This window comes from Chamaea fasciata, unplaced genomic scaffold, assembly GCF_029207755.1.
Source record: "Chamaea fasciata isolate MVZ Bird 193981 ecotype frontalis unplaced genomic scaffold, bChaFas1.0.hap1 SCAF_25, whole genome shotgun sequence".
NCBI lineage: Eukaryota > Metazoa > Chordata > Aves > Passeriformes > Sylviidae > Chamaea > Chamaea fasciata.
In genome coordinates this window covers 4,071,663-4,087,784 of record NW_027094110.1, presented here as the reverse complement: position 1 = coordinate 4,087,784, position 16,122 = coordinate 4,071,663, and the positions used below count along the sequence as shown (strand labels likewise).

At 53.8% G+C, this 16,122-nt stretch overlaps 1 protein-coding gene across 1 annotated transcript in view; it reads left to right on the top strand.

The window, feature by feature from the left end:
- Window positions 1-2,455: 2,455 nt before the first annotated feature.
- SYT6 (synaptotagmin 6) overlaps window positions 2,456-16,122 on the top strand; it is a 37,010-nt gene continuing 23,343 nt past the window's right edge. The window contains exon 1 of the mRNA XM_066204025.1: window positions 2,456-2,797. Within this exon, the coding sequence (XP_066060122.1) occupies window positions 2,644-2,797 (154 nt within the window). The 5' untranslated portion in view covers window positions 2,456-2,643. The remainder of the gene's footprint in view (window positions 2,798-16,122) is intronic.

The following is a 16,122-nucleotide window of genomic DNA, read 5'->3' as shown; positions in this document are numbered from 1 at the left end:
AATGCCAGGGTGGATGGATGTGGATGAGACAACAGCACTGAGCCCCTGCAGAGATCATCAGCTCTGCCAGCTCCCTGGGATTTGGGGAATTGTCTCTCCTTCTCATGCTGGGAGGTGGAAAAACAGCTCATGGAGCAGTTTGGCCTCCAAGTACCAGCTCAGTCTGAGGCAGCTGGAAAAAGGAGGCTCTGGCCAGCCCAGGAGTTGTGCTGGGCTGCCCTGAGGGTCCGCACATCCCCTGCAGGGTGTGGGGATGGGATCTGACTTCTCCAGGGCTGCTCCATGGGGCAGAGTGGGAGTTTCTCATCAGGACATGACAGGGGGAAATCTGTATCCCAACTTCTGTGTGCGTGTGCATGTGAGAGAGGAGAATTGGGAACCAGAGTTCCTGCTGGGGAAAAGCAGCGTTTGGGCTTTCTGTTGCCACCTGGCTCTCTCCCAGCCTTCTGTGCTGGACCATAAAGGGTGTGTATGACACAAATTCAAAGGTACAAGGAGTAAAAAAGGTCTGGGTTTTGTTCTGAAGGAATATTTGTTGAGAGTATGGATGCAGCATCTTCTGTTATTGGTATCCAGCAAGCCTGGAATCCTCTGATATGTAAATCAAGGTGAATATCTGACCCAAGGTGACTTTAAATTTAAAAGTAAAAGTTCTTGGTATTACCCTTGTAATAAAATTAGCCTTTTTTCCCCCAAATAATTGAATTTTATTATTGATTTCTGTGTTACAAGCTCCCAATTGGGCATTAACCTTTTTCAAAGAGTTTAGCTGGCGTGGTTTTTTTATCTGTTGAAATCTCTTTAAGTTAAATTCAAATCTCAAACGCAAGACTTGACTGATCTGTTCCAGGAACTCCTCCCTTGGTGCCAGTTTCGGTGGCTCGGGCAGAAACTGTTGCTGTGCTGGAGACATGATGTGATGCCCTGGGCTCACTGCATTCCCTTGGGTACAAATCCTTTGGTTTTGGGACTCAAATACCCCAGGGCAGGCAGTGAAAGGAGGAGCAGAGAAGAGGAGCCGTTCCCTCCCCAGCCAAGTAGGTGTTGTATGGACCCAAATCTCAGGTTTGAGGCATAATTTGAACCTCAAGTTTCTTTAAAAAATAACTGGGTGGGTGGGTTTAGGGAGTTTGTCATCTGAATGTGATGCAAACTCTGCCTGGTAAGTTACTGGGTTGGCTCCCAGGGTGTGAATCTGCCCCCAGAGATTAAACGCAGCCCTTTGCTGGTGTTGGCTCGCAGGTGACAGGTGACAAACCCCTTCAGGAGGAGCTCTCAGTGCGCAGCTCTGCCTCAGCCCCTTTGCAGCAGCAGCAGCTCAGGGAGCACAGCCCAGGCCGGGGGATTGTCTAATCAAAAGTCTCTCTTGGTGACCACTTCCTGGGTTAATAAAAGGTTTCACTCGCGTTGTCCTGGCAACAGAAGTTTTTGGGAGGAGCAGAGCTTGGCGGGTAAGTCGCTGTGCCAGACACAGGTGCCACGTGGGGACAGGAGAGATGTGGTGGTGATGTGAACGAAAAGCTTTGGTCCGGCCAAGGAGGGACCAGGGTGGCCAAAAGGGCCCCGGGGCAGCTTTCCAGGGTGTTGGGCAACGCCTTTGTGCTCCTCGGGTGCCCCCCAGACCCTTTTTACGTCACATCAGCCCAAGAGCTGGAGGAATTATCCAGCCTGGGAATGGGTGTGGAGCAGGTTCTGTGCCCTGGGCAGCCTGTGCTGTGCTGGGTGCTGCTGTCACCCCTGGGATCCTCGTGCTGTGACAGCTCCCAGTGCTGCAGCAGGTCATTAACAGGGAGCACAAACACGATCTGAGCGCACCCTGCGGTGTGCTGTGGGGCTGAGGGACCCGTGCAGCCTCAGCCCTGCCTCTCCACAACGCTCATTAGGTTCGTACAAGCTGCAAGAACTCATCCTGCTGTACATAATTTTAATTGCCTGCTCCACAATTGCCTGTCAAATATATGCTCTGTCGCATGGCATGACCTGCCTGCTAAATTGCAACAGGAATAAAAAAATACTGCAGAAAGTGAAAGGGAAAAAATCTAATTATGAGCCAGAACGGCGTTCTCAATCTCTATTGCCATCTGCAGCCTGGTGTGTTAGGACCAGCACAAACAAATCAATAAAACCCGCAGCTTTTCTTCTGCTGCCTTTGGCAGCTGTAAGTAGTTTGTGCAGTGTTTGTGGGAGAACTCTGGTTCCTCTTCTCTGGTGAAGTGCTGTCCTCAGCCAGGAGGTTTCACCACTCGTTTCATTTGCAAAATCCGGGGTTGGGACGTGAAACTTCATACCTGGAGAGAGGGCAGCAGTGAAAGGGTTAAAAGGAATTATCTGGGCTGCAGCTTTAATACGTCTCTCGTGTGGAGGGCACGAAACTGAGTTTGGTAGGAGGTTCTTTGTCTGGAGCAGCCTTGGCAGTAAACAGAGCTGTGATCTCAGAGGCAATGAGGCACCGGGAGCGCCGGGGGCTGCGGGCTCCGGCTCCGAGCGGGGACCCTGGGCCAGCTCCGGGTGTCCCAGCAGGTGCTGCCACGCCAGAGGATGGAACTGGAGTGAAGCTGCTCCTGTGAGGAGCCCCAAGCCCACCCTCTCCTCCTGGTCTGAGTTTCCTAGAGAGCAGAGGGAGCGGAGGATGCGGAGAGGGCGATGAGCGGTCCCAGGGAGGACGGCCGCTGTCGCAGGGCCATCAGCATCCTCACCGAGCTGTGCCAGAAGAAGAGCCTGCCCAGCTTGGACCTGGACACCTGCAGGGAATTCCTCCTGCTGCCTTCTGACCAGAGCCTGATCATCTCCGAGCCAGGTACGGCCCCTGCTCCCGTCTGCTGGAGGGTGCTGGTGGAAGGCAGGAGGGACGTCCAGCCCCTACACGGGGAGGAAAATGTTTGGGAGCCCCGTGTTAGACCCAGGGTCTGGTCCTGGCACCCCTCTGGGAGGGTTCCTTCCCTTTCCACATGTCCCATGGTGGAGATTTGGGTCAAGTCCTGCCCCACTTGTTGATGTGGGATTGGGATGGCTGCACGGGGGGACAGCCGGGATGTTCTGGGCTGCTTCATGAGATAAAGTTCCCGTGAAAGTTCCTTTTTCAAAAACACAAAAAGACTCCTGTCCTGTATGAAACAAAACCAAACTAACCAAAAAGCAGCAAAGAGCCTTCTTAAGCCACTGGGATGGTGAGAACTGATTGGTGCTATCCTGGTTTGAGAGATGGAGGGAATTCCCATGGAATTCTGTTCATCAGTGAGGGATCTTGATGTACTTTCCTGTGTGTGTCCTGCCTTCCCTAAGAACTGCCTGAGTTGTTCCTGGTCAGGTTGTGGAGTCAAGGAGGGACTCTGGTGTGTCAGGAATGAGTCAGGAGCAGGAATTCTGCTCCAGGAGCAAAGGGGCAGCTCCTTGTTGCAAAGTGGGGAATTTTCCCTGCACCTGTTCTCACAGCTGCTGGCTCCAGAGAAATCTCCTGCCGTCACTTCGGAAGACATTGGCAGGGGCAGATGGAAGCCCAGGCTCACGTGCTGAGGAGCAAAACCCCAAATCTCATAGCTTTTAGAATTATTGGTAACCTGCTGAAAGTTGTTTGTGCATTCCAACATTTTCATAGAGGGCTTCTTCTAAGGTTCCTGCGGGCAATGATCTGTAAATCCAATGGATTTCACAGAGTTCTCTACAGCATGAGTTTCACAAACTTTCCTCCTCTGCTGAGCACACTGTGAGAGCCCCTGTGCAGCACAGCCGCCCATCAATGCCTGTCCAAGGCTTCCTGCGTCACCTTCCCTCCCTTTCTCCTGCCCCTCTCTGCCAGGATCTCGTGCTGGGGTGCAGCTGGCACCCCCAGGGCACAGGGCACCAGGATTCTGACAGCCCTGGGTTTGAGGGGTGCCTCCAGCTCTTCTTTGCTGATACCTCCAGGCAAACCCCTTCCTTTCCCATCCCACTTTGCCTGTGACTTAATTCTCTTGTTAAAATGAGTTTGTTTTGTACCTGCCTGTTCTGGAGGCCTCTTACCATGGCTGGTTGTGTCCTTACACATCACATCCCGTGCAGCAGTTTTCTCTGTTGCCAACAGAGCAAACAGCTTGCAAACTTATTGCAACAACTTGAAATTCTTTACCTTGCGCCAAAATTAACATTTTCCTGACTCTGCAGGAGAAATACTCTGCGCTGCTCTTGTTGTGTCCACGCTGATTTGACAGATCTGCATTTGTTTGTGCAGCCTGTCCAGGACCTCGTGTCCAGGTCGGGATCACATCATCATCATCTGCCTTTAGCAGGGTGAATATCTATGTGCTCTGAGCCGTGGTTTGAGTGGCAGCCCCAGCGCCCCAGGCAAGCTGTGCCGGGCTGGCTGCACGAACAGCCGGGGCTGTTGTCTCTGCTCTGCACGACTGGGCCCATTTTTATGTCTAGACAGCACTGAGGACACAGTTTGGGCCTGACATGTACGAATATTTCTCAGTTCCTGGCTGTAAAGCTGCTCCAGCAAGGGGGGAAAAAAAAGATCTGTTTGCATCAAGTGTTGACTAACACAGTTACAGAGGTATGATGCCTTCCCCATCAGCGTCTGGAGGTTTATTAAATTATCTGCATCGATGCTTTGTCCATTTTATCCTGAAGTCCCACGTAGATTTGCTCAGTGCTCAGTGCCTCAGACCCAGCGAGCCCGTCCTCACAAAGGCAGGCAGAGGGAAGGAAGGTGGGGCTGTGTGAAGGTGAGCAGATGGCAGCAGGCAGGTGCTGCGTCAGGAGCAGGGCAGAGGAGCCCTGGCTCCTGCTGGAGTGTCCCCAGCAGCCAAACACCAAATCTGCTGGAGTCATGCTGGCCTTGTTTGTCATCATCATGTGGAGTCTCCGGCTTCTCGTGGAGTTTGTTGCCTCTTGGATAAATCTATTAACCACTGGCTGGATCAGCTTGGCTTGTGGAGTGTCCTGATGAAGTTCAGGTGGAGGGAAGCACTGCCAAAGCTGGAGCCAGGCTGCTCCTGCACAGCTCAGCCCAGTTTGGTCTTTTCTGCTGTTTCATGCGTGGATGGGGGGCAGTATCCTCGGGGAATGTGTGGAGCCAGGCCCCACCAGCCTTCTTGAACTGCATCCAAGAATGGAAAAAAACCCCTGTGAATATAAAAGCATTACTAAATGGTTTACGTAAGAGCAAGTTTTTGTGCGGTGGTTTAATTTTTTTTTTTTTTAAACCATTCAGGACTGAGTGGCTGGAAGGGCCGCTGTGCACGGAGTGGATGCACCTCTACTCCCTGGTTATGTAACAGCTGAGTCTCCTCCTCACGGCCAACAAGAGCAGCCGAGCTGCAGCATTTCTGTCGGGTACACCCAACAAAGGAGGATTGCAGGCTGCTGCAGCCAGACCCGTCAGCAAAAATGAGGAGTTTGGCTGGGGAAGGTTTGGGTGCTGCTGCCTTGGTGGGGCTCTGAGGGGGAGCTCTCCCTGCAGCTGGGCGCGTGGCAGCGCCAGGAGCAGAACTGATGTGCTGGCTGGGGGCTCTGAGATGGAGGAGCTGCAGCATCCTTTCGTTGTGCCTGTCTCCACCCTCCCCCGGAGCTCCCTCCATCTGATCTCTCTCCTCCCTGCCAGGCCTCGGCTGGGAGTGCCACCCGTGCTGCGGGCAGTGACACTGCCTGTGCTCCGGGGACAACATTTACCACGGGTGGCAGCCCTTGAGAGGAGGGACTCGTCCCTTCTGTGCCCTGGAGGGGCAGGGACAGCTCTTGGATGTGGCTGAGAGGGTTTGTGGTGCAGCTGTACTGAAGGGCAAAGGCCTCTGGAGCAGGGGAGTCAGGTCCCCACAGAGCCATGGGGACAGGGATCTGTCCCCTTTGCCCATGGGAACAGGGAACTGTCCCCTCTGCCCATGGGAACAGGGAACTGTCCCCTCTGCCCGTGGGACAGGGATCTGTCCCCTCTGCCCACGGGACAGGGATCTGTCCCCTCTGCCCATGGGAACAGGGATCTGTCCCCTCTGCCCTTGGGGACAGGAAACTGTCCCCTCTGTCCATGGGAACAGGGATCTGTCCCCTCTGCCCATGGGAACAGGGATCTGTCCCCTCTGTCCATGGGAACAGGGATCTGTCCCCTCTGCCCTTGGGACAGGGATCTGTCCCCTCTGGCCTTGGGGACAGGAAACTGTCCCCTCTGCCCATGGGAACAGGGATCTGTCCCCTCTGCCCATGGGAACAGGGATCTGTCCCCTCTGCCCGTGGGACAGGGAACTGTCCCCTCTGCCCATGGGAACAGGGATCTGTCCCCTCTGCCCATGGGAACAGGGATCTGTCCCCTCTGCTCTTGGGGACAGGGATCTGTCCCCTCTGTCCATGGGAACAGGGATCTGTCCCCTCTGCCCTTGGGGACAGGGATCTGTCCCCTTTGCCCTTGGGAACAGGGAACTGTCCCCTCTGTCCGTGGGAACAGGGATCTGTCCCCTCTGCCTTTGGGGACAGGGATCTGTCCCCTCTGCCCACGGGAGTGCAGCTGCAACAGGCTCCGGGGTCTTTGGGAAACAGGGTGCTTGGAGGGGTGCTGTGCTGTGCTTCAGGGATCCTGGTGGGATCCTCAGGAGGTTCTGTGGTCCTGTGGATCCCCACAGCCTGTTCCCAGCTCCCCGTGGCTTCACAGAGCCTGGGTGAGGCTGCCAGCCCGTCCCAGGAGATCCTGTGGGGGAAAGGGGCAGCTTGGCTCCTTCTGAAATGATCCTGGCAGGCCTGGTGAGCGTTACTAAAGAGAGGAGGTTTGGATGGGATATTGGGAAGGAATTGTTCCCTGTGAAGGTGGGCAGGCTGGGTGCCCAGAGAAGCTGTGGCTGTCCCTGGGTCACTGGAAGTGTCCAAGGCCTCTTGGGACAGTGAAAGGTGTCCCTGCCGGTGGCAGGGGTGGAATTGGATGGTCTTTAAGCTCCTTCCCACCCAAACCAGTCTGGGATTCCATGATTCTGTGACTGGAGCCGGCGTCTCATGATGTTGATTTAAAGGACGGTGCCTGGGTACAGGCAGGAATTTATCCTGGGATCAAAGCACATCCAGGAGAAAACCTCTGGGTTTGATTTCTACCTTCAGCACTTCTGTGCTGTGACTTTCTTTAAACAACCTAACTAGGGGTTTGGGGTTTTTTTTGCCTTAATGATCCGTTTGTACGAAGCCTTGCTGCCCCGTGGAACCAGGGCAGGGAGCAGTGGGTGATGTGCAGAGGGGCTGCAGGTTGTCCCTGTTCCTCTCAGCGTGGTGAGAACCCTCCTCAAACCCTCCCTCACGCGCTGATCCACCCCAGCAAAATGCTCCTGTGCTTTCCCGCTGCAGGAGGAGAGAGCTGGGGTGAGAGGAGGGAGCAGGACAGCTGGGGCAGACACAGAGACCTTCTGCTAACCCGTGCTCCCCAGCACACTGTGCCAGCTCTCCTGTGTTCCAGCCCCCAGGAATTCAGAGCACATTTACTGCTTTGCCCCTTGTGTGAACTGCTCTTTTTGAAGGTCCCGGTGCAGGCAGTGCAGCTCGTACAGCGCTGAACACCCTCCTGGCACTTGGCAAAGACTATTAAAATGTTAAACCAAGCACAGAAGTGCTCTTGCTGCGGGCAGGAAAAGGGGGGAATTTCTGGGCAATAGAGGATTTTTCATCGCAGGAACGTTGGCACAGAAAGATCATTTTTTTTACTGAGAAATTGGTTCAGGAGTATTTCCTGAGAAAAAAAAAAAAAAAAACCAACCCTATCCCCTGATAGATTTGCTTGACTAATGGGAGAAGTGATGACACCCCCATTCATGGTTATGGGATGCCTTCAGCCACTACCTGTGAAATATGGGCATGCCTTGAATTTACTCACCAGGCGTAATAACACGCTTTTCTGAATCGCCATTCAAGTGGATTTTAAGTCAATATAACAGTAAACATGCTCCGAGCCACCCAGGCAAAGCTAATATTAATCACTGAAGCTTGAGTTTTCAGAGGCCTGGCATGTGAGGAGCAGCTCCTTGGGGCAAATATCTTTTTTACCACAGAGCGATGCACTTGCAAAATGGATCTTGCCTTTCCTCCCAGGAAAGAGCTACGTGCAGCTTTTCAGCCCAACTAAACCAGGCTCAGATCCTGGAGGTATCAGGTTCAAACCTTGCTGCCAGAGGAAGGTTTGTAAAACTGAATTGAAATAAGGTTGAAACCGGCCGAGTAAATCGAGGAAAGAACGGATTAAATCGCCTGTCTACAGACATGTGTCTCCGCTCGTGCATTGTGTGCGGATCTGCGGCTCCCCGGCTGCCTCTGGCCATGCTCTGTGATGGTCCTGGTAAATAAAATGCCCCTCTGGAGCCGGGCGGAGTGTGCGTGCTCGGGAGGTGTGAGCACCTCTCTGCATAGGCGCAGCTTTGCAGCCGCCTAATTGCCGCTGCTTGGTTCGTTCCCGAGGCACAGCAGGGCGGGCTGCTCGTGCCCGTGGATCCGTGCGGACCCGGGAGCCTGTTCCCATGCAGCTGCAGTAGCCTCATGCATAGTCAGGGATCAGCATCCCCAACTCCATAGAAACAGCAGCGGGATTGCTGCCGGCGTTAATTGATGCGCGAGCAGGCGGCGGAGGAGCTGCCACCGCTCTGGTAAGTCCACATTTCCGAAGTTACTTTAATAATTCTTCGCCTTTATTTTATTTTTTTTTTTTCATAATGCGAAGCATATTTTCATAATTTCGCTCCAGCCAAATGCCTTTGCTGTTGAAACATTTCCCCCCATGCTCTCAGAATTCTCCCGACGTTGCACTGAGAGGCAGCGTGTTGCTTTGGGCTGGTTCAAACCAGGGCACAGCCCGGCTCGGATCTTCCCCACGGTGTTGTGGGATGGCTCCGGGAAGGTGGTTGGTGTTTCTGGGTTTGCAGGTGTTTGTTCCTCGGCATCCTGGCTGTGCTGGAGTTGCTGCACTCGCCGTGTGCTCCTGGCAGCCGGATCATCCCCCGTGTGTGTGTGCGCTCATTGTGCAGGGATAAACCAGACCCAGAACGGGGGCTCGTGTCTGCTCCAATTGTTTTATTTAACTATAGCCTCAGCTACCCTTGTTTCTCGTAACTGTTTCTTCTCACTGCTCCCATTTCCAGGTACAATCGAGTATTCTTTCTCAGGACCCCAGGTTTCCATCTCATCTTGGTTAGGCAGCTTTTCCCACCTTTAATATTTGCTGTTTCTCTTTCAAAGATGACAACGTGTATTTCCCCTTCCCGTCTGCATGGCTGGAAAATCAGGGATCCTGCCTGCGAGCGTTTCCATCCAGCGGACTCCCTGACAGAGCAACCGCGCTGGCAGTTGTTGGGGAGAGATGCAATTAAATCCCTCTGCCATGTGTTGTCTTTAATTATATTTGTACCTTGCAAAATGGCATCCTGGAGGGTCAGGGAGGGGATTTTTTGGAGTGATTGTCTACTAACTGTGCATTTTCCCTGCCTAGGGGAGGAAAGAAAGTTCTCCTGCGGGGAGCCCTGCGCGCGGCGGAGCCGCAGCTGCTGGCTGAGGGTGTCTCTGTGTTTAGTTCGGTTTGTTGTGCTGTAGCAGGTTCATGTTTGACAACATCACAGCAAACTGTGCAGCAAAGCCTGAAGGCAGCACGCCAGGAGCTCCCTTCACACCAGCCCTCTCCAAACCATCCTTAAGGCACACGGCCCTGGACCGTTTGGAATAATAATTGCCCAGCAATTCTAGCCCCTGGTGTTGTAATAATCTGATTTTCTGTGAGTTTGTAGCTGCTGCAAAGAAATGAATACGGTTATGTAGCACAGTGTGAGGTGACACCTCCTCAGTTTCTCTCTCCAGATGCAGCACTTCATCTCCTGGATGCTGGTGAACGTTTACTTGGAGTTATTTGTTCCCAGCTCTGAATCTGGGCTCTGGACAAAATGCTCATGCTGAAAGAATCGTGAGCTGCAGGGTGTGGAGTGGTAGGAGTCGTTGGAAAAGGGCATCTCAGAATCCATTTAATCAATGTGTAGGATCAGGCAGCCCAGCCTGCACACTCCACTGCTGCACAGCAGCACACTGGAGGGGTTAAAGATCCCTGTCTTTGCTCCAAGCTGATGGAAGCAGCAGCAGCAGCTGCTGATGGCAGGAGCAGAGCCACGGGGAGGAAGTCCCCTCCTCACTCAGGGCAGCTTGAACAAAGAACTGCTCTGTTCCAAAGCTCTGCATTTCGGTGCAGGGTCCCTGTACCAGCCAGGGGCTCCAGGCTGGTGAGCCCTTCCTGGCTGCTCCATCTGAATCCAGCCCTGGATCTGCCAGCTGCGTGGTGGTCTTGGGAGCATGACAAGTTGAGAGGCACGGGGGAAGAGGGACTGCTGTGGGTTTTTTGGGTCTAGGTGGCTCCAGTTGGCAGCTCGAGGGTACCAGGCTGGGGATCACCTGGCACCTGGAGCCAGGGCAGTTCTGGAAGGATCCTGTGCCTCCAGTTTTGGGTTTCCCATGGGGCAGGTCCGGGCAATGAACTCGTCCAGAACGTCTCAGTAGCTCAAGGAGCCCCTTGTGCTGGGGGGGCTCCATGTCCTGGGCAGGGGACACTCAGCAAAGCCTCTGGGAAGCTTTTCAGAGCTGCTTTGTCCCATGCTTGGGGTTTTTTCCCCACCCTGGCTGAGGTTTTTGGGGTCCCCAGACCTTTGTGGAGCTCTTGTGGAGCCTGGATCCCAGGGTGGGAGACTTCCAGCACTGGGATGGGGAGAGACCCCAGTTCTGCTCCCTGCCAAGCTTTACCCTGAGATCTTTTCAAGGCAGCCTGGTTTTAGTGGGGTTTTGAGCCAAAATGGAGTCTGAGAGGGAGAAACAGGGAAGCCTTTCCCAAGACTGGATCCCAGTGTTGGAAGCGAGGGGCAGAGAGGTGGCAGCTCCAGGGTGGAGGGTCTGGGCACAGAGGCATTGCTGAGCCCAGCCTCGCTGGTGTCTCACAGCAGACACGGCTTTGATCAAGTTTTTGAAAGGAAATCCCAAATTCCAGGGTTTTTGGTTGCTCAAGGCAAGACAGAGTGAAAAGCTTTTCCTTGTTCCCTTTGCTTTGCGTCCTGAAACGCAGTTGGATTTCTGCATCCCAGAAGCGTCTGGATTCCCGTGCTTTCCTCTCTGCCTGGCTCTGCTCAGCTCCAGCTCTGGATAAGAGGCTTCCCCCGTGCTGAGCAGCCTCAGCCGGGCTCCCCTGGCGCACAGGGCTCAGCTCAGCCCCGTCTGTGCGGGGTCCCAGCCCCGGGGATGAGGATGCTCAGCAGGGATTTAACCCCAGCCCTGGCCACTGTGTGTGTGTGTGTTCAGCACCACCGGGTTGTTTACAGATGTTGCTACAGCATATTGTGATAAAATGTCATGGGATTAGCACACAGCCTTGTGCCATAATTGCATTCACTGTGGCTTATAATAGTTCATTAGCTTGTCATCAGTTAGGCAGAAAGCAATGACAACTCTTCCTATCACATTTATAATGCTCTAGAGAGCAGCTGATTAAGTCACAAAGTGACATAAATCACCAGGGAATGTTTCCTTCGGTTTGAAAAAGTTTGGTTTTTTTTTTTTTTCTCTTTTTTTGTCACTTTTGATAACAGAAATGCTGTGCTTCTGACAGCACAAAGTTCCCCTTTGGGTTGCACACGCCAGCAGAAGTTTCAGTGACAAATCTGCAGCCTTGAGGGAAAGCCCAAATCAGTCAATAATGGCTGAAAACCAACATTTTTTTTGTCTTCAGAAGCCTGTGATGGGTCTCCTCCAGCCCAGCCACTTCACTGGGGGTCAGTCCTTGCCCCTGACGTCTCTCAGCACCATGGGAAGCCCACAGTCACCAGTGGGATTTGTGGGTGGTGGTGGCAGAGGGGAGTTTTGTCTGCAGTCCCTCTGGGGAGATGAAGCTGAGGAAGGGCTGAGGGCTGTCCATGGGCAGAGTCAAGGCCCAGGAGGGAATCTGGGACGTTGGGTACTCGGATTTGGTGTTACAGCCCTGCAGAGATGCGGGGTTTCAGAGTTTTGTTCTGGCTGCTGTGCTGGAGGCTCCTCCTGCCCAGAGAGCCACGCAGTGCTCATCAGCTCTTCAGGATTTTTGCCTTCCTTTTGGGCAATTAACTCTTTCTCCATTCCGTTTCAGTGGGAAAAGCACAAGCCCCAGGCCACCAAACTCTCATCTCACCTCACAGCCCTTTCTTTGGCGTGTTCTGCACTTCCATTTGGTTGGACTCAATGATCTTAGAGGCATTTTCCAACCTTAGTGATTCTGTGCTTTATAAATGTTGATTTCCCCCCCCTTCTTTTTTTTTTTTTGTTACATATTCACATAGGGACTTGAAGTGCCTCGCAGTTGATTATGCACTTGAAAATCACCTTTGATGTGTCCCTCTGAATTACTCTGTTCAGATTTCCCTCTGATTTTTTTAAACTCCCCTGGGGCCTGGAGCAGCTCCCACTCCCATGTCTGAGAACATTTGCCATCAGTTCCCTGGACTGAAGAAGGACCAAACCATGAACCGAAGAACACCGGGTGGCAAAGGGTTTGACAGTGTCTCTTCTCTGTTTAATGCACTCATTTAATCATCTCTGTCAGCCCATGAGGTGTGACAGTCCCCACCCAGGGATGAGGTGCAGAGGGGATGGGGACAGCACCGGCATCACCCACGCCTCTGCGCTGCCTCCTCCGGGCCAAGACACAGCAGGAGCTTCAGCTGCAGCCTGGATATGTAGGCAAGGATAAAAACAACTGTCTTTGCTCCTTGCAGGCAGGGCACAACGCAGGTGACAGCTCGGGGGTGTCCCAGGAGCTCATCCTCTCACAGCCCTGAGGTGCTGCAGGCTCCAGCATGACATGGGAAAGCCTCGAGGCTGTGGCTGGGAATGATGGAATAGAACTTTATTCCATGTGCAGATTTACGGTTTAAGCATTTTCTCCTTAACTATAACTTGGAGTTTATAAAATTGGAGAGTTTGCAAGTATTTGCACTAACGAGCTGAGAGCTGCTACCCAGGAGAGCAAATTCTCAGAGAAATGTCCTCAGGGAATGGGCACAGCCCCGAGGCTGCCAGAGCTCCAGGAGAGTTTGGACAACGTTCCCAGGGATTCTTGGGGTGTCTGTGCAGGGACAGGGATTGGACTCGATGATCCTTGTGGGTGCCTTCCAGCTCAGGATATTCTGTGATTCTAAATTATGCAACAGTGTAAGGAACAGCACTGGGGATGAAGTTGTCCATGTCTCCTGCTCCAGTTCGTTTCCCAGCCACAGAACCACATCCCCACAAGAAACGCAGCAAATGGTGAGGAAAGCCCTGGCACTGCTCAGTGAAGCAAGTTCTGCCTGGCTGGGAGGGATGGGGCTGCTGTTTGCTCCCGGGCCGTGGATCAGCCACTGGAAACACTGGATCCCTGCGAGGTCTCCATGTGAAGGGTTGTCTCCATCCTCAACGTGCAATAATGAGATGGTTTGAGTTTTATAGTCTTATATAATTACTCTCAAAATAGCTTCTGATTCATCCTCCCCTTTGAAGCTCATAGTTTGCATTCTGATAAGCTCTTGCATGGCAGGAACCCTGTGGTAGCAGCAAATTAATTTTTAAGAAGTTTTCTGCTGTCTAACTGAAACTTTGGCACAGTCACTTGGAGCATCCCTGTCCTGACCTCCCCAGGATCCATTTCGTGGCTGAATGTGTGCAGGAGATGAGGAGGCTCTGTCGGGGCTCCTGGGGAGCCTGTGCTGGCAGGAGGAAGCTGGTGGGAGCTGATAGTGCAGGACTCAGTGTCCAAGCACTGGGGAAGCACAGAACAGGGGAAAAAAAAAACCCTCATTTTAGCTTCCAGGGAGACTCTGTGCCTGGATGGGGCTTGGAGCAACCTGGGATAGTGGAAGGTGTTCCTGCCCGTGGCAGGAGGTGGAAGGAGATGAGCTTTAAAATCCCTTCTAATCCATTCCATGATTCTCTGAGTGTCTCCTCTCAGAACATCCCTCTCCTGAGCATTCCCACCCCTCTGCTCTGAGACGGGCCTTTGCCACTGAGCCCTGTGTGATGAGCTGAGTGTGAAAGTCCTCAGCAAACTCTGAGAACTTGTTTTCAATTCACATTCCCTGTGCTGTCCTCCGTGGAATTACTTGTGGTTGGTATGGGATAACAAAACAAGGCTTGGGCACGTCCAGAGCAGCTGGGATTGACTGCCTGCACCTGGAAAAACCTGTCCTGTGGTGCTGGGAGTGTGCAAGGAGTGAGGGGAGGTCTTTCAGGGTCTCCCTGGATATTTCATACCATTGTGCAGCCCTGCCCAGTGAGAGGAACAGTCACTGGTTTCTTACTTTCATTGCCAAGAGAAAAAACCAACCTGGTTTTTGAGCAGGGTAAGGATCTGAAGGAAGGGCTGGAGCTGTGCTAGGGGGTTTAGGTTGGAGATCAGGGAAAAGTTCTTCCCCCAGAGGGTGCTGGGCACTGCCCAGGCTCCCCAGGGAATGGAGATAGCCCTAAGGCTGCCAGAGCTCCGGGAGAGTTTGGACAACACTCTTAGGGATGCCCAGGGTGGGATTTTGGGGTGTCTGTGCAGGGCAGGGGTTGGACTGGATGATGCCTGTGGTTCCCTTCCAACCCAGGATATTCTATAATTCTGTGATCCTGTGATTCTTTCTGGATGGGTGATGGCCCCAAGTACTTCTGTGACTTAATTTCCCTCTGCCCCAGACTCTGGGGGTGCAGCACTGCCCTCGGCTGGGCCATGGTCCCTGTCCCCCTGAGGGAGCCTGAGCAGCAGCCGAGCTCTGGCTGCTCTGGGCAGGGTGTCCACAGGTGACAGCTGACACGGGCTCCTGGTGCTGGGGTCACTCCCTGGACAGGAGAAGCCGTGGGGCTCTAAAAAGCCCTGTTTGTGACCCACAGGTGACGGACGGGGTGGGGTGTGCTGCTGCAGGGGGGCTCTGCAGCCCTTCTCACCTCCCACAGCACGAGGTAAGGTCCGAGGGGCCGCAGGAGCTCTGCCCCACCCACAGTTGTGTCCTGACCTGGCCCCTTAACATCTGCTGAGAAGCTGATGAGATGTTTCCCCCTCTCCAGGACCCACCTCGGTGCTGTTTGAGCAGCAGCTCCCGCGCTGCCAGCCTGCCTGTGAAAGGCAAATTGACGGCAGCCAGACTTTGAAGTGACAGCTCCTAATGACTCGTCTAGCTCAGGAATATTTCAGGGCATATTCCTGTAGCTCCTGCCTGCCTGGAGAGCACCACCAGCAAATCAAGAACTTGATGAAGTTTCCAATGGCAGCCAAACGGCAGCGAGGGGGGGCCTGAAATGTGACAACAAAGCGTCAGCGGGGGTCTGGCACACAAGCACAGCGCAGGGGGACAACCAGAGAGTGGGCTTGGAGTTCCTCCCTGGCACCGCCGTGCCCTGTGCAGCCCCCAGTGCCCACAGGCCGAGCTCTGGGAACACCAGAGCCTGCTGCTCAGGGGTGACAGGGACGGGCTGACCTGTGCCATTCGCTCTGCTGCCATTCCCGAGGCCACGGCAGGCTTGGAGAGGGATGAGGAGCCGGCTGAGCACTGCACGGTGCTGCACTGCAGCTCACCTCTCACCCAGCGCAGCATCCCAGGATTTATAAGCCAGCCAGCTCCCTTTCCAGAGCCCCTGTTGCAAAGGGCTCTGCCTGCTGCTGCCCTCCCCGGTGCCCCTCAGGGTTTGCCCCGCGCTGTGTCCCCAAGGGGGACATTCCCTCGTGTCACTGTGGTGCTGCTGGATGCTGCTGTGGGGTTCTAATGTTTGATTTCTGTTCCACCCAGTCCCTGTCCCTTCCTCCAAAGCTGAGCAGCTTTGCTAAATAAACATCTCGGTGGCTGGGGTTTAATGAGAGCCTTCCTCCTCCTCCTCCTCCTCCTCCTCTGCAGCTGCTGCCCTGTGCTCCCCCCTGCCCTCGCCTCCCACCGCAGCTCCCCGTGCCCAATTTCCAGCCCTCAGCTCATCAGGCTCACATTGCTGATGCTCCTCAGTCGAGAGAAAATGAGATCAGCAGTTGGTGGGTGCCTCACGTGGTGTGTTGTGGCCCCAGAGCTGCCTGCTCTCCTCCAGCAACACCTCTTGTAGTAATCCATCACTGAGTGCCTGCTCCCTGCAAAGCCCTCCAGAAACAGAACAATATATCCTCACAAACACTCCTGCAAGGGAGAAACGCAGCAG